This window comes from Mobula hypostoma, chromosome 18 (assembly GCF_963921235.1).
Source record: "Mobula hypostoma chromosome 18, sMobHyp1.1, whole genome shotgun sequence".
In the NCBI taxonomy this organism is placed as follows: domain Eukaryota; kingdom Metazoa; phylum Chordata; class Chondrichthyes; order Myliobatiformes; family Myliobatidae; genus Mobula; species Mobula hypostoma.
In genome coordinates, this window is record NC_086114.1 from 10,595,252 (window position 1) to 10,617,499 (window position 22,248).

General features: G+C 46.6%; 1 protein-coding gene across 1 annotated transcript in view; it reads left to right on the plus strand.

Moving 5' to 3' along the window:
• igf1ra (insulin-like growth factor 1a receptor) overlaps positions 1-22,248 on the plus strand; it is a 316,061-nt gene that overhangs the window by 237,545 nt on the left and 56,268 nt on the right. The window contains exons 6-10 of the mRNA XM_063070431.1: positions 4,347-4,561; positions 6,202-6,328; positions 7,333-7,571; positions 13,295-13,462; positions 15,154-15,355. Coding sequence (XP_062926501.1) covers positions 4,347-4,561; positions 6,202-6,328; positions 7,333-7,571; positions 13,295-13,462; positions 15,154-15,355 — 951 coding nt within the window. The remainder of the gene's footprint in view (positions 1-4,346; positions 4,562-6,201; positions 6,329-7,332; positions 7,572-13,294; positions 13,463-15,153; positions 15,356-22,248) is intronic.

Genomic DNA, 22,248 nt, shown 5'->3' on the forward strand with positions numbered 1-22,248 from the left:
CTGGTGGCAGAGACTGTCTGTGAACCTCCCGCTGGGTCAGACCACGTGTGTGATTTATGCTCCCGGGCTGAGCCGCTCTGCTCTGTCCGAGCCAGCCACTTGCTGCTGCGACATCTGGAGAGATGCTCCAGAACCAGGAGTAATGCTGATACTCAGCTTGATTGGAAATAGTATTTAAGCCCAATCTTGGTCCCCAGCTCCACTGCAATGAGCAGGGTCATCTCGAATTGGCCAATACCCTTTCCTGCTGTCATACGCCAGAATCAGAATCGAACAGGCGGAGGTCACCAGCATCGAGGCCGTGCTGTTGAAGACGCAGCTGCGCTGGGCAGGGCACGTCTCCAGGATGGAGGATCATTGCCTGCCCAAGATTGTGCTGTATGGTGAACTCTCCACTGGCCACCGTGACAGAGGGGCACCGAAGAAGAGGTACAAGGAGTCTCTGAAGAAATCCCTTGGTGCCTGTCACATGGACCATCGCCAGTGGTCTAATCTAGCCTCCGATCGCGAGGCCTGGCGACACACCATTCACCAGTCTGTCTCCTCCTTCGAGAACGCACGCAGGGCTGGCATTGAGGACAAAAGGAGAAGGAGGAAGAACCGTGACACAGCAGCACTAAACCCAGAACAGAATTTCCCTTGCAGCTGCTGTGGCCGGACCTGCCTGTCCCGTATTGGCCTCGCCAGCCACCAGCGAGCCTGCAGTAGACGTGGACAGCCCCCTTCCTAAATCTTCGTTCGCGAAGCCAAGCCATGATGATGTCAGAATCAGGTTTAATATCACTGGCATTTGTCATGAAATCTGTTGTTTTACAGCAGTGGTACATTGCGATACATAATAATAATTAGATTGCAGTAAGTATAGTCATAGTCATAGTCATACTTTATTGATCCCGGGGGAAATGGGTTAAATATATAAAGTATATATATAAAATTAAATAAGTAATGCCAAAAGAGAACACAGAAGTAGTGAGGTAGTGTTCATGGGTTCTTTGTCCATACAGGGATATGATTGTGTTGAATGCAATGTCGTCGTTGTGACATCACTCAACCAGCTGATCTGTATCAGTCCTGTACACCCCCTCGTCACCACCTGAAATTCTGCCAACAGTAGTTCTGTCATCGGCAAATTTATAGAGGCTTTGGGCATAGAGAGAGTAGAACAGTGGGCTAAGCATCATACTGTGGGACTCACTTTGTCAAAATACCTTTTGTCCTCACTGCAGCATCCCGAAACACTGCACATTTGAGCAGCACAGTGTCACAGTGGAGCTGCATCCTTCCAGCTTCAGTGACCCATGTTCAAACCGGACCTTCCCGGTGCTGTCAGTGTGGAGTTTGCACGTTCCCCCTGTTGCCTGAGAGATCGTTATTCATTTCCCTCCATAGATGCTGCCTGACCCGCTGACTTTGTATGTCAGCTATTGGTAGGCAATTGGCTGCTGGAAATTTGTTTTGCTTCGTGATACAGTATGATAACAGGCCCTTCAAGCCCAATGAGCTGGGGCCACCAATTACACCCATGTGGTCATGAGGAGAACGTAACAAGGCTTACAGACAACGGTGATGTTAAGCTTATGTCACAGGCGTTGTAATAGCATTATGGTACCGTGCCTCCCCAAGAGTGCAGTTGGGAGGGGGTGGGGGTGTTATGCTGAAGATGTGGAAGAATAAAATGGGATGTGTTGTCAGAGATTGTCGGCATGGACTCTGGGACAATGGGACTGATCCCATGCTGCGTAATTGGTTGAATTGTGTTTGGGAAGGAGTTACGTCGTGTAGAAAAGCGCAGCAACAGGGAGTAATTGGCTGACTTTACATTGGCTGAAGGATGTTCTGCACAACATAAGAATAATTTCCCTTTGGTTAAGGACAGGTGTGAGCATTGAGCGTTTATTCACCATCTAATGTGAGAGCTGACATGGACAGTGCATCAACTCCTGTGCTCGTGTCTGTGGAGTGGGACTTGAATCCTCAGCCTTCTGTCTCAGCGACAGAGCTGCTGCCAAGCAAGTCAAGGTTAACACGGCTGCCGGTGGGGTTTGCCGATTTGCTGGGTGCATTTCTAAGTTTGGCTGGCTGGTGATGTAGTGGCATCCACACCAGACTACGAGGCGAGTGGTCCCGGGTTTGAATCCAGCTGTCTCCTTGCACGCTTTCCATCTCTGCTGGGTTAAGTGTTGAGCTGGCAACTTGGTCCTGTGAAAAAACAGACAATTGCTAAAGAAACCGCAAGGTGGCTGTCTGGCCACAAGGCATGGAGAGGAACAACAGTTTCTAAGTTTCTCTTCTGAAGAGGCCATGAGTAGAAGTAGTCTCCGTGTCTGTGGTCCTACATCCCAACACCGGTGTAACTGGGCACTAGCTGAAGCTTAAAATATGCAACATAGCACAGCACAGCAATGGCCCTTCGGCCCATTATGTGCTGACCTTTTAACCTACTCTTAAGATCAAACCTAACACTGCTCTCGTACATAGCTCTCCATTTACAGTATCTATCATCCATGTGTCTGACTAAGACTCTCTTAAATGTCCCGAATGTATTTGTCTCTACCACCATCCCTGGCAGGGTGCTCCACCCACCCGCCACTCCCTGTGTGGAAAAACTTACTCTCTGACATCCCCCTGATACTTTCCTCCAATTACTTTAAATTATGATCGTATTCCCCGTTTTTGCCCTGGGAAGAAGTCTGGCTGTTTACTCAATGTATGTCTCTTATCACGTACACCCCTAACAAATTGCCTCTCATCTTCCTTCGCTCCAGAGAGACAAACCCTAGCTCACTCACCACATCCTCAGAAGACATGCTGCATCATGGTAATGTCCCCTGCACCCTCTCTCAAGCTGAGAACTGAGCACAAAACTCCCAAGTGTGGTCTAACCAGAGTTTTATAGAGCTTGCAACATTACCTCGCAGTTCTTGAACTCAATCGCCCAACTAATGAAGGCCAACCACCCGTCTTAACTGAAATCTGGAGTCATTGGCAAGAGCAGACAAAAATAAGGCAGAGGCAAGCAGAGCGGCCATTGTGTGAGTGAGCCAGTGTTAGAGTGGGGAGGCTTTGGCTCATCAGGCTTGGGCGAGGTAAGTACCTGGTAAGATTCTTCTTCTTCTCTATTCTTTGCTCCTCGTCTGTTATGACATTGTGAGAGAAATGAGAATGACTCCAGGGGCAGTGTGATGTTCTTGGTGTAAGATGTGGGAATTGTAGGAGGCCTATAGCCTCCTAGACAACCACGTGCTCCGAGCTGCAGCTCCTCAGAGAACGCGTTAAGGAACTGGAGCTGCAGCTCGATGACCTTTTGCTCATATGGGGGTGGAAGCGATAGATAGGAGCTACAGGAAGATGGTCACCCCTAGGCTGCAGGAGGCATAAAACTGGAGGCTGCTGGAGAAGGAGAGGAGACAGGCAGCCAGTACAGAGTACTCCTGTGGCTATTCCTCTCAATACTGTTGAGGGGGAACCTACTGGGGGTGGGTTGGGGGCGGGAGCTGCAATGACCAGGTCTCTGGCACTGGGTCTGACACTGTGCCTCAGAAAAGGCTAACGAATACAGGACTGAAGGTGTTATATTTGAATGCACACACTATACGGAATAAGATAGATGAACTTGTTACACAGTTAGAGTTTGGCAGGTATGACGTTGTGGGCATCACTGAGGGAAGCTTATAGTCAGGAGGTTAACATTCAAGGATACGTATTGTATCGAAAGGACAGGCAGAGGGGGTGGGGTGGCTCTGTTGATACAAAGAAAATGCACAGAGGGACGTCCATTTAGAATGGAGATGAGGAATTTCTCTAGCCAGAAAGTGGTGGATCTGTGGAATTTGTTGCACAGGTGGTTGTGGAGGCCAAGTCTTTGGGTATATTTAAGGCAGAGGTTGATAGGTTCATGATTAATTCAGACATGAAGGGATATGGGGAGAAGGCAGAAGATTGGGGCTGAGAGGAAAATGGATTAGCCATGATGAAATGGCAGAGCAGACTTGATGGGCCAAATGGCCTAATTCTGCTCCTATATCTTATGGTCTTATGGTTTAACCACCCTATCACTCCACCCTGCTAAGAATACAACAATTAACACTGAGTTCTGCCTCTGAGTTGAACCTTCCAATGTGAATCACGTCACACGTTTCCGGATTGAACTCCATCTACCACTACCCTGCGTCCTGTCAGTTTCAATGGGGAGAGCTGGTGCTGCTGGTGTCCGGTAGACTGACTCAAAGTTAAGTTTAGTGAGAGCTGAGCCAGTACTTGGCTCTGCCTGTAACTTACCTTCACCTCACCTGTGACTGATGATAGTATACTCCCTCCTGACTGGCTTGCCCTCTTTACTTGAGCAGGAACTACTCCTTCTATGTCCTGGACAACCAGAACCTCCAGCAGCTGTGGGACTGGAGCCGCCACAACCTCACCATCAAGCAGGGCAAGATCTACTTCGCTTTCAACCCCAAGCTCTGCGTGTCGGAGATCTACCACATGGTCGACGTGGCAGGGGTGAAGGGCAGACAGGGCACGGCAGACATGGAGCAGAGGACGAATGGGGACCGAGCTTCCTGTGAGTTCACTGTTGTGGGCATGTGAGTGGGGGTGGGCTTAACGCAAGTGTGCTTGTCTGCGTGTGTGTGTGCGTGTGTGAGTGTGTGTGTGTGTGTGCTGTACGTAGAGGGCACAGCCTCGGAATATGGTAACATCAATTTACAACAGAGATGAGAAGGATTTTCTTTACCAGAGGGAGTTGAATCCAAGGAATTCATTGCCACTGGGGGGCCAAGTCATTTGATGTATTTAAAGCAGAGTTTGACAGCTTCTGGATTCGTCAGGGTGTCAAAGGTTACAGGGAGAAAGCTGGAGAATGGGGTTGAGAAGGGTAACCAATCAGCCATGATGGGCTGGCAGAGCAACTTGATGGGCCGAATGGCGTAATTCTGCTCGTACTGTATGTTTTATGGTCTAACTGTGTGTGATACTCTGTGAGGGTGTGTGTGTGCATAGTACTGTGCGTGTGAGGATGTGGTGTGAAATGCGAGTGTAAAAGTGGGTTTCTGTAATACCACGTGTGGGTGAATGTAGGTGATTCTGTGATTGAGTGTGTGTAAGATGCTGCTTATGCAATGTGAGCATGTGTAACATTGTGTGTTTGCAGATAATGGTTAGAGTAGATGTAGATTTACTGATCACATGTACAGTACATGAAAACATGTTGTTTGCGTTAACAACCAACACACCTAAGCATGTGCTGGGGGCAGATAACGTGTTGCCACATATTCTGGTGCCAATGTAGCATGCCCACAACGCTCGGCAGAACAACACAGAACACAACCAAGAGGAACACAAGTAAAAAAGCCTCCCTCTGCCCCCCCCCACACACACACACATACATACACACACACACACTGCAATCTCTCTCCCCCCCCCCCCCCCGGCCACCAGGGCAGGCCTCCAGGCTTTGTGCTCCAATCCTTAGTATTGACCCCCCAGACTAGCTGACAATGGTATCCTGAACTTCAGGCTGGATTTACGGGAGCGCTGACTGACTGGCTCTTGTGCCTCCTGCTCGCAAGGACTCCTGGTCACACTGGCTATTGAGGGCAGAGCAGACTGTGGATGTCCTTGCCCCCCGACCACATCACTGGAGGGTGAACTTGGAGGTTGTGTGCTATACTGAGGGTGTGTGCAATACTATGGTGTGTGTGTGTAACACTGTATGGGGTGTGTGTTAGAGAGTATGTGTGAAATACTGTGTCAGTAAATTATCCAGTCATTACATCCTGCCATCTGCAGGACTGTCACTGCATTCACCTGGTGCTGAATGTAATGTGTTTGGGTGGAACAGTTGCTTCTGGGTGTTAGGACCCCAGACCCTCTGGGAATGGTCATGTCCAGAGTCTGGATTTGCTGGGTGCATTCATAGTCTGATGACTGACACTAACCCCATCTCCACTGAGTTGTACCTGGGGAAATATCTGGATGCTGAAGAGTGAACCAAGTACATCAAGATCTTTATGTTGATACATAGGACCTAGCGAATGGTGATAATCTCAGATAAATCCGCTGGGCTGGCTGTGGCTTTGGAGAGTGTCCCAAGGGGAGTACCTCAAGAGCAAGTGAGAGGAGAAAGTCCAGGTTCCCTATGTCTTGTTGTTTTAATTTAGAACAAACTCTTTGCTAACATTGTTGTGTTCTATTTTCTCTCAGGTGAAAGACGCATCTTGAAATTCACAAGTAATTCCACTGCAAAGAACAAGATAATATTGAAGTGGGAACATTATCGCCCGCCAGACTACAGGGATCTCATCAGTTTCATCGTGTACTACAAGGAAGCGTGAGTACCTCTGGTTACTGGTTTCATGACGACCAGTGCCCATGGTAGATCAATATGGCCAAGTGTTTGATCTCTCTGGGTTTGTACCAGATAGAGTTCAGGAGGATGAGGGGACATCTCATCAACCTTTGGAAGCAGCAGCTTTTCTTTTACTTTGTCTAAATCCTTCATGATTTTAAACACTTCTAGCAAATCCCCTCTTAGCCTGTACTCTAAAGAATAACCCCAGCTTCCCTAGACCATTAATGTGAATCGCACCCATCCCTGCCCTGTGCTGGTAAATTTCTTTGGCACCCTCTGCTAAACCTTCACTCCTTAAGGTCAGTAATTATAGAAGTCATAAGGAGTGAAAGAAGCCCTTTGGCCCATCTGCTCCCTGGTGACCCAGGGGTAGCCCCATTTGCTTGTGTTTGGCCCGGATGGCTCTAAGCCTCTCCTGTCCAAATGGATTTCAATATTGTTATTGTACCCACCTCCACCACTTCCAGCGCGTTCCACATACCCACCATCCTCTGTGAAGAAGGTACCCCTCAGATCTCATAAATCATTCCTCTCTCACCATCATCCTATGGCCCCCAGTTTTTGACTCCCCTACCCTGAGGAAAAGGCTACGACCATCAACCTTATAGAACGTACAACAGTGCAGCGTAGCACAGACCCTTTGGCCCACGATGTTGTGCTAACCCGTTATCCTACTCCAAGATCAATTGGACCCTTCCCACCCACGTAGCCCCACAGGGCTGAAGGCCTGTTTTTAGGCTGTATGACTCAAAGTGACTGCGAGCTCAGTGCGACACATCTACCATGTGTAGTCAACAGCACAGCTCTGTGGAATGGTGCAGAACTAAAGCAAATGGGCAAAAAAGCCCACAACCATGGTGCTTAATGTGACACGGCATCCATCTTTGATCAAGGCATAAAGAGGGCTGACAAATGACAAATGGGTGGAATGCTGGTTGCTTCTGTTGGTGATGTCTGTGCTCTCTCTCTCTCTCTTTTTTTAGGCCCTTTCAGAACTTGACTGAATACGATGGGCAGGATGCTTGTGGCTCCAACAGCTGGAACATGGTGGATGTGGACCTTCCCCAGAGCAAGAACCAAGAACCAGGGGTGTACTTGTCGAATTTAAAGCCCTGGACTCAGTATGCTATTTTTGTCAAGGCAATCACCCTTGCTGTCTCTGAAGACGGCCGGAACTATGGGGCAAAGAGTGAAATCGTCTACATAAAGACAAACGCCTCAGGTAACAAGTGCCGCTCGGTATCTACACTTTATAAACTGCACCGTTTCAACTGCCCTTGCAGTATGTATGTACAAAGCTATGCAGTGAGTTAAACACCTTCTCAAATACCACCCGAGACAGAGGCTTTCTTCAGGGTTTTTAATGAGGTCTTTCCTATCAAACTGCAGAAAGTAAAGTAAAATACATATTAAATTCAGTACAGAATCATCGTGTGCCTGGATGCTAATACTGTCGATTATTCTCACAGCTGGTGTTAGACAATGTTATACACATATGCAAAATTCCAAAACTGCCACGTGAACAAGAGTAAATTCGTGGCACAATGATATGGTAATAATGATAAATGTAATATTTCCTTCAAAATGTATCCACTAAATGTTTAGCAATATTAATGAAAGATCAAGACTCCAGATATTGCTGTTTCAGGGGCAAATAAAGAAAGGACGGAGATGAATGTCTTTCCACTTCAAATCAAATCAAAATTAACCTGTGCAGGAAATGATATTAAAAAACTGCTTTTGCACACTAAGTGATATTTACGTACACCATTCCTTCACAGGTGACTAAACAGTTTTGTTCAGATGAGATGCAGTGTGGGAAAATGTGCTGTCATCACATTTGACGACTGCACATTTAGAAAAAAACCAAAGTATTTGTCAAATGGTGAAAGTTCGATATTCAAAAGGACCTGGGTGTGTTAATATCTGCCTAGATGTTCTCTCTTCTCCCCTCTCCCATCGAGCAGAATATACAAAAGCCTGAAGGGTTGTACAACCAGGCCCAGAACAGCTTCTATCCTGCTGTCACCAGACACTTGAATGGACCTCTTGTTTGATAAGATGGACTCTGGCCTCACAATCCACCTCCTGATGATCTAGCACCTTACTGTTTATTTACCGTATCCTGCACTTACTCTCTGACTGTCCACTTTTATTCTGCTTTGTTTTGTTTTATCTTGTTCCCCGTCAATGCACTGTTGTAGTGAACTGGTCTGTGACCAGTATGCGAGGCATGCTTTTCACTGTATTTTGGAATATGCAACAAAACTCAACCAATGCAAATTAAAAGTCACTGAAAGTTGTCTGGGTGCAGGAAGCGATTAGGAAGGCGTTTGTAATTGGTAAAAATCGAGCTACTGGAGAAACTCAGCGGATCAGCCGGCATCTGTGGAGGTACAGATGATGTTTCTGAATGGGAACTTCGTTAGATACGTGGGTTATGACCAAAGAAAAAGTGGCTGGAGTTGCTTAGCTTTTTACTGCAAGGGTGTTTATTAGGAGCATCAAAAATCAAACTTACAAATATTAGCGAAAATAGTGGAAAGAAAATTCTTGCCCAGTGTGAACACCTCGCAGCCCTTAGCTCTCTCCCTCACTGAGGGCAAAGAGCTCCTATCTCCCACCCTCACCGAGGGCAAAGAGCTCCTATCTCCCTCCCTCACTGAGGGCAAAGAGCTCCATATCTCTCTCCCTCACTGAGGTAAAGAGTTCTATATCTCTCTCCCTCACTGAGGGCAAAGGTCCTTATCTCTCTCCCTAACCGAGGGCAAAGAGCTCCTATCTCCCTCCCTTACCGAGGGCAAAGAGTCCTTATCTCTCTCCCTCACCGAGGGCAAAGAGTCCTTATCTCTCTCCCTCACCGAGGGCAAAGAGCTCCTATCTCCCTCCCTCACCGAGGGCAAAGAGCTCCTATCTCCCTTCCTCACTGAGGGTAAAGAGCTCCTATCTCCCTCCCTCACTGAGGGCAAAGAGCTCCTATCTCCCTCCCTCACCGAGGGCGAAGAGTTCCATATCTCCCTCCCTCACCGAGGGCAAAGAGCTCCTATCTCCCTCCCTCACTGAGGGCAAAGAGCTCCATATCTCCCTCCCTCACCGAGGGTGAAGAGCTCATGTCTCTCTCCCTCACCGAGGGCGAAGAGCTGCTATTTCCCTCCCTCACCGAGGGCGAAGAGCTCATATCTCCCTCCCTCACCGAGGGCAAAGAACTCCATATCTCTCTCCCTCACTGGGTAAAGAGCTCCATATCTCTCTCCCTCACCGAGGGCAAAGAGTTCCATATCTCCCTCCCTCACTGAGGGCGAAGAGCTCCTATCTCCCTCCCTCACCGAGGGCGAAGAGCTCCTTTTTCTAGCTCTAGGACTTAACATCTTTAATAACCAGTAAAGTTAACTTAAGACTACACATGAGTTAGAATCTGATGCACCCCACAATGTAGTTACAATCATATTACAAAAATAATCAGAAGTAGTTAGATTAAATACCATACACAAACAGTATATTCACATCAGAATCAAGTTTAATATCACTGGCATATGTCTTGAATTTGTTAACTTGGCGGCTGCAGTAAAATGCAATACATGATAAATGTGGAGAAAACAAATGAATTATGGTAAGTATATATATATTAAATAGTTAAATTAAGAATATTAGTGTAAAAACAGGAATAATAAAACAAAGTAGTGAGGTAGTGTTCATAGATTGAATGTCCATTTAGGAATCAGATGGCAGAGGGGAAGAAGCTGTTCCTGAATCACTGAGTGTGTGCCTTCAGCCTCGTGTACCTCCTTCCTGACAGTAACAGTGAGGAGAGGGAGGGGGCATGTCCTGGGTGATGGGGGTCCTCTCTGCTCCTTGGAGATGTCTTGGATACCATAGAGGCTAGTACCCATGATGGAGCTGACTAATTTACAACTTTCTGTAGCTTTTTTCAATCCTGTTACGAACTCTCCCCTGATACCAGACGGTGATGCAGCCAGTCAGAATGCTCCCCATGGTACCCCTATAGAAGTTTTCAACTGTTTTAGGTGACAATCAAATCTCTTCAAACTCCTAATGAAATATAGCCACTGACTTGCCTTCTTTATAACTGTGTCAATAAGTTGGGCCACGCACACAAAATGCTGGAGGAACTCAGCAGGCCAGGCAGCACCTATGGAAAAAAGTACAGTTGACATTTCGGTCCATCAGCTGAGTTCCTCCAGCATTTTGTGTGTGTTGTTCGGATTTCCAGCATCTGTAGATTTTCTCTTGTTTGTGATTCGATATGTTGGGATCAGGTTGGACCCTCAGAAATTTTGACACCCAGGAGTGAGTGAAATTGCTCACTCTCTCCACTTCTGATCCCTCTATGAGGATTGGTTTGTGTCCCTTTGTCTTACCCTTCTGAAGTCCACAATCAGCTCTTTGTCTTTGTGATATTTAGGTATCCCCATTACTATAGAAATAGAATGTTCCACCATGGTGATGATGATGATGAGGACGTCGACTCAAGCCTGAGAGGCTAGCGTCGGGCATCTTCATGCCCTACAAGGTGCGGATCAGAAGGCTGTGTGGGGCCGCACTCCTCGCATGGACATTTCGCAGTATTTTCTTTATTTTACGAGGTCGAGTTGCGAGCCCAACACTCAACACAGTATGGATGGAAAGCGTACTCGGGAGCGGCCTGACTGGATTCGAACCCGGGAAGCTCTGTTCCGGAGTCCGGCGCTGATGTCACTGCGCCACCAGCCGACTATCTGTGACGGGAAAGGCACCGTAAAGCCAATCTAAGCATATCAGCTTAGTTTAGGACATTGTAAGAAGACACTGAGGTGCATACACTTAACGCAACAGCAGAATGACAAGGCCATCTCTAGTGTGTGAATGCACATGAATAAGGAGTGTGTTTTCCCAGTGCTCTCCATCACAGACTTCATCTAGAGTAGACTAGAAGAGTAGAAGTAGACAGGGTATGGCCGGTATACAGGCCTCAGATGGGAGTGACAGCTGCCCAGTGATTGGTGGATCCAGGTGAAGAGGTGTTGATTGGCTGGTAGAATCAGGTGGGAGAGGGAGAGGAGGAGACACCGGCAGAGTTTGGAAGGCAGCAAAGGGCTGCAGATGGTGGAATCTGATAAAGGCAATGATATGTTAGGAGGGGGATTTGGGCAGATGAGGCTGGTCACCCATGGTTGACAGCTCATCCAGGAGAAGGAAAACTTTGATCACAAAGCTCCGCTGCCTTGCAACTATACCTGCTATTGGGGAAGGCTTCAGGAGCGAACACTATGGAGAAATCTGCAGCTGGATTCCGTAAGGCAGTTCTGCCTTGAGTTCAACGCTGACTGGCAATTCTTGCAACGTCGCTGGTGCCAAACTGTATGGGTTTCTCCCGTTCCTTTGGATTCATCAGCTGCATGGAGAGGGGGAGTCTGCTGCAGGAGCAACAGCTCTCCATATCTTATTGACCTGGCTTGCGTATCATGTAGACTGCTCGGATGCAATATCCGTGGTTAACTCCAGCCGATGGAGGCATTATTAGGAGGGGATTTGAGGACTGGAGTGAAAATATTTTATTGCAATAATACAGGGCCCTGTAAGGCTGAGCCAGGAGTAGTATGTAAAGCTTTGGTTTCCTGGCCTGAAAAAAAAGAGAGTGGAACAGAGACACACCAGTGTATATCTGGGATAGTGAGTTTGCTGAGCAAGGAGGGATCAGGAATACTGGGATTGTTATTTCTACAGCGTCATTGAGAACTGATCTCTTTAAAATTCCAGCGCTTATCAGGGAGAACATTTTCCACCCTCTCGGGAGTCTCAGTCTCATAATAATGGGAAGGTAATTTAGTACTTAGCAACAGAGAAATTTCTTATCTTGGAGGAAGTGAATCTTTGGAAACCTCTACTATCAGAGATGAGGAGGAATTTCTTTAGCCAGAAGTGAATTTGGAATTCATTGTCACAGATGGCCGAGGAGGCCGAGTCATCGGGTATGTTTAAAGTGTAGGTTGATAGGTTCTTGATTAGTCAGAGCATCAAAGGTTACGGGTAGAAGGCAGGAGAATGGTGTTGAGAGGGATAATAAATCAGCCACGATGGAATGATGGATCAGACTCGATGGGCTGAATGGCCTAATTCTGCTCTTATATCTTATGGTCTTGCTCTGTATAAAAAAAGCTTGCCCCGCACATCTCCATTGAACTTCCTCGTCTTAACTGCTTGCTGTCTAGTATTAGACATTTCAACCTTGGCGAGGAAGGTATTGGCTGCCTTCTCTTTCCACGTCTCTCATAATAAACCTCTGTCAGGTCTCCCCCAAGACTCTGCCACTCCAGACAAAACCCAAGTTTGTCCAACCTCTCCTTATAGGTCACACTCTCTAATCCAGGCAACATCCTAGTAAACCTCTTCAGCACCCTCTCCCAAGCTTCCACATCCTTGGGCTGACCAGAATTGAATTCAGTACTTCAGATGTGCCCCGACCAGAGTTTTATAAAGGTGCGGCTGTGGAAGGCAAGGGTTAACATGATATCCAGGTAGGGATAGACTGTAGACAGCCCAGCCCAGAGCTTTGAAGAGCATAGCTTCCCTCTGCAGCAGGAGACGGGATGAGCAATCGAAGGCGCACACACCAACTAAGGGACAATTGCTTTACTAACTTCAATGTATCATCTGTGGTCAGCTTGTAGTTTCTATAGATTTTTGACACCTGTGAATAGTGATTGTTCTTGCAGGTACGGAATTCAGCCGTGCATCGTTTACTAAGTGGTCTATATCCAGAACTGCTAGCCAATTCTGGATAAAAATGACATTTCTCTGTTCAGAATTCAGAACGGTGTGTGATAGGGGCCACGCTGTTCTCAAGTGAAGTAAAGTCTGATTGAGTCGTAAGTGTGGGAGTGTTCTGGGTCCAGTTATTTTTGTGTGTGGTGTTCAATGGAGTTTTGCTGTGCTTTCTCTCCCCAGCTCCTTCGGTTCCCCTGGATGTGGTGTCAGTGTCCAACTCCTCGTCTCAGCTCGTAGTGAAGTGGAAGCCGCCCGCTCTTTCGAACGGGAACATCACCTATTACCTGGTGCGCTGGCAGCAGCAACCAGAGGATGCCGAACTTTACAAACATGACTACTGTCACAAAGGTAAAAGGGGGCGGAGCAGATAGGAAGATGGTTTCCCCCAGTCATGTCCTGGGGATAGGATGGAAGTTAGGGAAAAGTACGTCACAGGGGCAACAAGTAACTGAAATGCTGGAGGCACTCAGCTGGCTGGGCAGCATCTCTGCAGAAGGTTGGCGTTTCAGGACTATGAGCCATGTTTTATCTTCACAGATGCTGCCTGGTCGCCTGAGTATTTCCACCACTTCCTGCTTTGAGATCAGATTTTTAGCATCTGTGTTTTTCAGCGACTTTAGCTGTCACTTGCATATCTGCCTGAAAGACCTATTGCAAATCCTGTTCCATCCTTCTCCACTTTCCACCAGTCTTCGGGAATGAGAAACTTCTCCTAGCTTTTGCCTGTGAAGCATCCTGAAGTTCCTGCCCTCAAGTTGGAAATGGTTTCTGTTTGCTCACTCAGAGCTCTGAATGAGATATTTTCCTGTGTTCTTTTCCTGGAGGCAAGGTAACGGGTGATAAAGGGGAATAACGGTGGGGTAATATTAGGATAAAGGTAGGGTAAGTTCCCAGGAAGCTCAAAGTTAGAGTAACTAGTTTGATCATAAGACATGGGAGCAGAATTAGGCCATTCAGCCTATCGAGTCTTTCTACTGTTCGATTATTCTTGGTTTATTTTCCCGCTCAACTCCCTTCTCCCTGTAACCTCTGACACCCTTACTAATCAAGAACCTATCATTCTCCACTTTAAATATATCCAATGACTTGGCCTCCACAGCCCCCTGTGGCAATGAATTCCACAGATTCACTGCCCTGTGGCTGAAGAAATTCCTTCTCATCTCTGTTGTAAAGAGACAGACATTATTGTATTCTCAGGCTGGTCATAAACTCCTCCACTACTGGAAACACCCTATTTAGGTTTCTCAATATTCAGTAAGCTTCAGCGTTCTTGGTGATGAGGGGCAGGCCAACATGCTCTGTTTGGTGGAGCAAACCTGTTCCTTCTGACTGGCGTGACTCGATCCCAGAGAAGGCAGTGTTTCCCATTGACGACATAAGTTGCCTCATCGTAACAAACGGTCTGAAAGAACATTGAATATAGAACAGTATAGCACAGGAATAGGCCCTTTGGCCCAAAGTGTGCCAAACAGCTAAAAAGTAAATATAAAAAAACCCATAAACTAATCGCTCCTACCTACACAATCCCTCCATCTTCCTCATATTCATGTGCCTATCTAAACATCCCTTAAAGGCCTCTAATGTATTTGCCTCTACCACCACACCAGGCAGCACCAGTTCCTGGCATCCACCAGTCTCTGAGTAAAAAATCTTTACCCCACACATTCCCTTTGAACCCGCCCCCTTCTCACCTTCAATGCGTGCCCTCTGGTTTTAGACATTTCTACCCTGGGAAAAAGATGCTGTCTCTCTCTCTCTACTCTATCTCTGCCCCTCATAATCTTATAAACCTCTATCAGATCTCCTCTCAGCCTCCAGCACTCCAAGGTTGGTTTGGCCAGCCTCTAATGGTAGCACATGCCTTCTAAACTAGGCAGCTTCCTGGTAAACCTCTTCCACACCCTCTGCAAAGCCTCAGCATCCTTCCTGTACTGGGGTGACCAGAAAGGAGTGGGAGATTCCTTGTCACGCACGTCCGGTGTGCGGGAAGCAGGTGTAACCCACTCCGTTCTCACTTGACCGTTCTCTCACTTCTCCAGGTCTGAAGCTGCCCACCAGGATCTCGGCCACAGGGACTATTGACCTGGATGGCAATGGCGATTCCAAACCCTCCGATAAGAATGGCCAGGGACAGTGCTGTGCATGCCCAAAGACCCAGGCTGAGATCAATGCCGAAGCCGAGGAAGTCATGTTTCAGAAGTCCTTTGAGAATTTTCTGCACAACTCCATCTTCATGCCCAGGTAGTGTGACCACATCTGTTTGAACCAGACCTTGCAGCCATGTTTGTGAAGTGGGTCGAACTGGCAGCTGTTGCAAGAGACGCGAGTTTATGAAATGTGCTCATAACTTCTTGCCCTGAAGTATCTGCTGGAAGTGATTGTGAATTATGGGATTGCAGCAGTCATTTTTGCACAGCAGGATCCCAGAAACTGTAGTGTGCGTGTTGCTCATGTTGGTTGAAGATAAGTATTGAATAGGATATGGCAAGGAATTCCAGCATTGCTCTTCAAAGTGGTGTCAGCTACTCCCCTGTTCAATTGGAGGGTAGACTGGTGCTTGGTTTGTTCTGCCATTTCCACCCTTATCCCGCGTTTCCATGGTCTATGGTAGCATAGCGGTAAGAGTAATGTTTAACAGTGCCAGCAATCACAATCAGAGTTCAGTTCATACGGCAGTCTGCGAGGCGTTTGTATGTTCTCCCTGTGACCACACGCGTTTTCCCCGGGTGCTCCGTTTTCTTCCCACATCCCAAAAGTACAAGGGGTGATTGATAAGTTTGTGGCCTAAGGTAGAAGCAGATGAGTAATTAACTTCAAACTTTCTGCATTATCACTCAAAGAGTTGAACTGCACGTGCATGTAACGAGAGCGTCTTGGACCTCCAGGTGGTCCACAGCAGGGGTGATTGATAAGTTCGTGGCCTAAGGCAAAAGGAGTCAGTTTTACAAAAGCTATCACATTTATTTTTCAACATAGTCCCCTCCGACATTTACACACTTAGTCCAGCGGTCGTGGAGCATACGGATCCCTTCTTTGTAGAAGTGGTCCACAGCAGGGGTGACTGATAAGTTTGTGCCCTAAGGTAGAAGGAGATGAGTTATACAGCTCTCGTTACATGCACGTACAGTTCAACTCTTTGAGTGAAAATGCAAAAAGTTTGAAGTTAATAACTCATCTCCTTCTACCATAGGCCACGAACTTATCAATCACCCCTGCTGTGGACCACTTCTGGAGGTCCAAGACACCGACTTCTACAAAGAAGAGATCTGTATGCTTCATGACCGCTGGACTAAGTGTGTAAATATAGGAAAATGTGCTAGGTTTTCTAAAATTGACGCCTTCTACCTTAGGCCACGAACTTAACAATCACCCCTCGAGTATAGATTAGTAAGATGTGGGCCTGCTATGTTGGCACCGGAAGTATAGCGTTACCTGCGGGCTGCCCCGGCACATCTTTGGACCGTGCTGGTCATTGATGCCAACAACTCATTTCACTGTATGTTTCAATGTTCGTGGGACAAATAAAGTTAATCTTTTAATCTTTAGATTCCACCACCTTCTGGCCTTTGTTGCCTCCACCTCTCACCTCCTGTCTGCTGTCGCTATTCTCACTCTCCTCTCCCCCATCTGCTTATCACAGCTCTTCGTCGGGATCCACCCCGTCGTCTGCCAGCTCTTCCTTCACTCCCACCTTTTATACTGGCTATCTCCCCTCTGTCCTTCGGCCCAGTTGAAGGGTCTCAATCTGATATATCAACTGCCCATTTCCCTCCACAGATGGTCCCTGACCCACTGAATTCCTCCAGTTTTTTAGTCTGGGGCTTAATTTAAAGTTTTGCACTGTCTTATCTGAAAAGACGGAGTAGTTGCCAGGCCCTTCCTCAGTTCTACACTGGAACTTTGTGTTCTTGTCTCTGGGCACATCCTTAAATCTGAACTGTAGTGTGGGATTCAGCTGAATAGCAATGGCAAAGAACCATCCCTGTTTGCTCAGCGTCAGCACACAGAAATACTCTGGGACACAAGTGAACATGTGCAGAAATTGGTGATGATCTCTCGTGTGCCACGGTAATTTTGAGCAGTGATTATTATTGATTGATGAACTAGTAACAATAATTATCGACTTTTTTAAGGAAGAAGGATGAGTCCTGTTGCTTATTTGCATGTATCCATTGCCTTACTATTAATAAAAGTACAACAGAGACAGATTGAAATAAATGAGGCATTTTAGAAAACCTGTTAAAAATGATTAGTATTTTTAAATTAGATAATTGAAAATAACATCAATTCTAAATATTATTGTTATTGTGACCATTTACTATCCAAATACTGATATATACACCAGATCTGTGAGGATTTCAAAATGTATTATCCAATGTCATGTGTTCTTGCTGGCACCAGGCCGGCAAGAGATATTTTCTGTGTAAACATCTCTCTGCTCTTTGATTGCAAAACAAAATCATTCACTCTTTCATTTGACAGTAAAGATAATCATTATCTATTTCCAGTACTGTGTGAAAGTCTCTGGCATTTATATATAGCTAAGGTGTGTAAGGCTTGTGCACAGTACTGGATTCGTCAACATGGAGTGGAGGTCGAGTTTGTAAATCTGCCAGAGCAAAGGATTTTGGGAAAGGTGAGGGTGGAGCTCCACAGGAGAGGCGTGGGACAGGTGGCAGAGATACCAGGCCAGGGCATTTGATTCCAAACAATTGGTTTATTGATCATTACAGAACATCTCTCTGGTGTTCCCAGCTCCCTCCCCTCTCCTTTTCCTGACCATGATTCCCCTCTCCCTGTTCCCTGTCCACAATGGAGACCCATATCGGAATCAGGTTCACTATCACCCACACATGTCATGAAATTTGGTTTATTTTGTCTGCCCCCTCCCTCTCCTGTGAACTGGAGCTTTGGATTCAATCCGATTGTTCAACTGGGTGATGGTCGGTGGTGGACTGAGACAGGCTGTGCACCTTGGGGGATGGTTGGTCCCATCTCAGGGGTGTCAGGGGAGGACCAGCTGTTTTCAGACCAGCTCCCTGCGGCCCCTGACCAGATTGCGCCCTGGGGCAGCCTGCGTCCTGTCCACCTAATTGGTTTTTGAGCAGATGCCTGGTACTCCCTCTCATCTGGTTTGTGGCCAGCGTTCATTGTTGTGACTGACTGTGGGAAATATAAAAGTCTGTTCACATAGCTAATCTTCGAGAAATTGAGTCGAGGAGAATCTCATTCTCCTTTCATGTTGTATGCTTCTTCAATATAAAGATGACAATAACGACTAACTACGCTTTCAATTGCTACAATCATCCACTTCAACATTTTGAATATGATCGGGTAAATTTCCAGAATTACATATTTACAATGTTGGCACATCCCAACTAGCAGAAACCCTTGGAATATGAAGTGCTAGTGTCTGTTCCAAAAACCTCTGAGCATAAACTCCAGACACCTAAAATATACCACTTTTGTTACTGCGTTGAAGGATGGCTCCATGAATATGCGACTAACCCAAAGGTTAAAAATGGAACATCACAGCACAGTAGAGGCCCCTCAGCCTACAATGTTGTTGTGCCTTGTGGTCCATCAGGCCTTCTCTTTAACATTTTCTGTCTGTTTTTTACGAGACTAAGTTGCTAGCTCGATGCTCAATCCAGCACGGATGGGAAAACATGCAAAGGGCTGGCTGGATCCGAACCCGGGAGCACTTGCCTTGAAGGCTGGTGTGAACTAGAACTAGGGGACATTGCCTCAAGATTCAGGGGAGAAGGAGATGAGGAGAAACCGTTTTCCCCAGAGAGTGGTGAATCTGTGGAATTCTCTGCCCAGGGAAGCAGTTGAGGCTTCTTCACTAAATATATTTAAGAAACAGTTAGATAGGTTTTTACATAGTAGGGGAATTAAGGGTTATGGGGAAAAGGCAGGTAGATGGAGCTGAGTTTATGGACAGATCAGCCATGATCTTACTGAATGGCGGGGCAGGCTCGATGGGCCGGATGGCCTACTCCTGCTCCTATTTCTTATGTTCTTATGTGAACACCACTGCACCACTGGCTGGCTGACAATGTGTGGTGACCTTTTAACCTATACTAAGATCAATCTAACCCCTCCCTCCTATATAGCATTACATTTTTCTATCATCCATTCACTTAGAGTTTTTTAAGTGAACCTAATGTCTCCAGATCCTCCTTGCTCACTAAGAACTTATCCACCTCCATCTCCACCTTTAAAATAAAGAGCTCTCTGTGGAAGTTCTACCACCCTCAAAAAAAGGATTCATCTTTGTCTTCAATGGGAGCCCCTTTAACTTTAAGTGCTTGCCTGCATTGGAGGATTGCCTGTGCCTGTGGAAGATTGGATGGAATTTTCCCTCTTGCCCACTCCTCTCTCAGCTCCCACCACCAAGCAGAAAACTCTCCAAAATCACTGTTTCCTTCCCAGAGCTGGCTGCCAATACTCAAAGTATTGCAAAGTCCTTTTTCAGGGACTTGATAAACACTGCTTAAAAACATATCATTTCCTTAATGATTGCTGTCAGCTGAGACCCTCCTCTTGCTTACAACCCTTAACAAAGTTCCTTCAGGGAAACTCTGGCCATCTTTATCCCACTTTTAGGCAGACGTGAGCTGTAGGAACGGACTGCTTACCAGTATCACCCATTAACATTGTCTCCAGCAGCCTGTTTACAGAGAGGGACTGGCACTGCGTCACAGTGACCCAGTGCAGGATATGAATCCGTTCCAGAGCTATCTGACTTGGCGAAGTGTCCTCCTCTTTCCCTGATGGATATCCTGAGTTGCAGTAATAGACTGCTGGGGAATGACGAGCAAAGTCACGTCTCAAGGCAGATGACTTAAAATCTCCATTCTGCCTTGTTTTAATGTGCGGACACATTAGACTCTACAGTTAACTTAACAGTAGTTGTTTTAAACAAGGTGTCTCCTATAACATGCTACGCATACAAAATCCTGGAGGAAACTCAGCAAGTCAGGCAGCATCTGGGGAGGGGAATAAACAGTCAACGTTTCAGGCTGAGACTCTTCATCAGGACTGGAAAGGAAGGGGGAAAGGCCAGAATAGAAGGTGGGGTTTGAGGACAACGTACAAGCTGGAAGGTGCTAGGTAAAGCCAGATGAGGGGAAAGGCATGTGGGTGGAGGGAAGGGGCTGGTTAGAAGCTGGAGGTGATAGATGGAGGAGCTAAGGGGCTGGAAAAGATGCAATCTAATAGGAGAGGAGAATGGGCCACGGAAAAAAGGGAAGGAGGAGAGGTACCAGAGGGAGGTGATGGTTGGGGGAAGGGAAGGGAAGGGTTAGGAGGGGAGCCAGAATGGGGAATGGAAAAAAGAGGAGGAGGCGGTTAGAGCAATCAGCTGACGTTTATAGAAATCGACATTCATTCCGTCAGGTTGTAGGCTACCAGGTGTTGCTCCTCCAACCTGAGAATGGCTCAATATGGTCACAGAAGTCATGGAGTCGTACAGTGGAGCAGATGGCATGACTCTGAGTCCCAACCCCGGCTCTGGTTCTGGCTGTTTGGACAGATACACGGAGAAGAAAAGTTTAAGAGGGTTATGGGCCAAACACGGGGGCGGGGGTGGGGTGGGGGGTGGAGATGAAGGACCTGTTCCGTGTGGTATAACTCTGTGATTCCATTGAAATGGATTATTGTTCAAGTCTCAGTGTCAGTGAAGATTAGAACGAGATATACTCGATGTAGGCAGTATGATCCTCACATTTGGAGAGGCGTTGGAGCCTTTGGATACGGAATCTGCATTTAAGACTGATATCAGGAGAATCTGGGTGCCAGTGCACTCATGGAATTTCTACTGCAGGTCGAAAGCCAAGTCGTCAACAGATTCAATCAGGGTGTAGATGTCATTTCCCAGTGCTAAAGGAAGCAGATGATTTGGAGAGAAGGCAGCGACAGGGGGCTCTATCAGGATGATGAATATGTGGATCAAGCTGTCAGAGGAATTGGTAAATGCAGATGCAGTTTCAGGAACAGCCTCTTCCCCTCCACCATCACATTTCTGAGCAGTCCGTGAACACTACCTCATTATTTTGCACTCTTTTTGCGCAATTTATTTAATTTTATACATATTTCTGATTGTAACATTTTTTTTTATGAATCGCACTGTGTTGCTGTCAGAAAACGAGTTTCATGACATATGTTAGTGATAATAAACCTGATTCTAATTCTGACATTTGGACAGGAAAGACTTAGAGAGATGTGGTCCAAATGAATTCAACTGGGAGTAGCTTAGCTGTGCATCTCTTTCAGAATGGACAATTTAGGCTGAAGGGCCTCCTTCTGGACTCTGTGACTCCGTGACTCCTGTGACCAATGATGGAGCAAAACTGAGTGATTTCTGCCAATTTTCCATGTTCTCCTGTGTCGCCAGCTCCCCATGGGCAGTAATTTTCTCTGGTTGGGCTTATGGAGAATCTAAGTCACTCTTCATTTGCGCCATGTTCTTAAATCTGTGCCGTAAGCTGTGAAAGTTGCTGAAATACCTTTGCTCTACTGTAAGCCAGAAGACTTTTTTTTGCAATGTTGAAAAATAATATCTTTTGTCTCAGATAAATGTCCTATTTTCCAATAATTGTGCTAGGAGGCCAGACCAGTTGGCAGTATTCCAGGTGTTGCCTCACCAGAGAGTGATAAAATTGAAACAACTGGATTCTGCTCTTCGAAGCCCCTACAATAATGACAAAAATATTGTTTTCCTTGCTAATTGTTTGCAGTACTTGACCTCAGGAAGAAGATGGAACAACACGGCAAAGTTTGACATCCTCCAGACAGTTCATGAAACTACTTCTTTTACGTCGTCTTTTTCTTTCAAATGTGGCTCTACTACTGTTGGAGCCTATGATCTACATTTTAGTGGTGAATTTTTGGGCCGATTGAGTGATATGGCACTTTGCTGCCTCCAAGGATTTTCCCTGAGGCATGCGAGCCCACGATTGGATCCATTTTTCGCTGATTAAGGCACCGGGGAAGATTGAAATCACCGGGGCAAGTGCGAAAGGCGAGCAAGCATTCACTGGGAACCGGAACTGATGTTGGTGAACTGGTCGCATGCGCTCATGTTGGCGGGAGTGTCCCGAATAAATATGTTAGTGCTACCTGCGCTA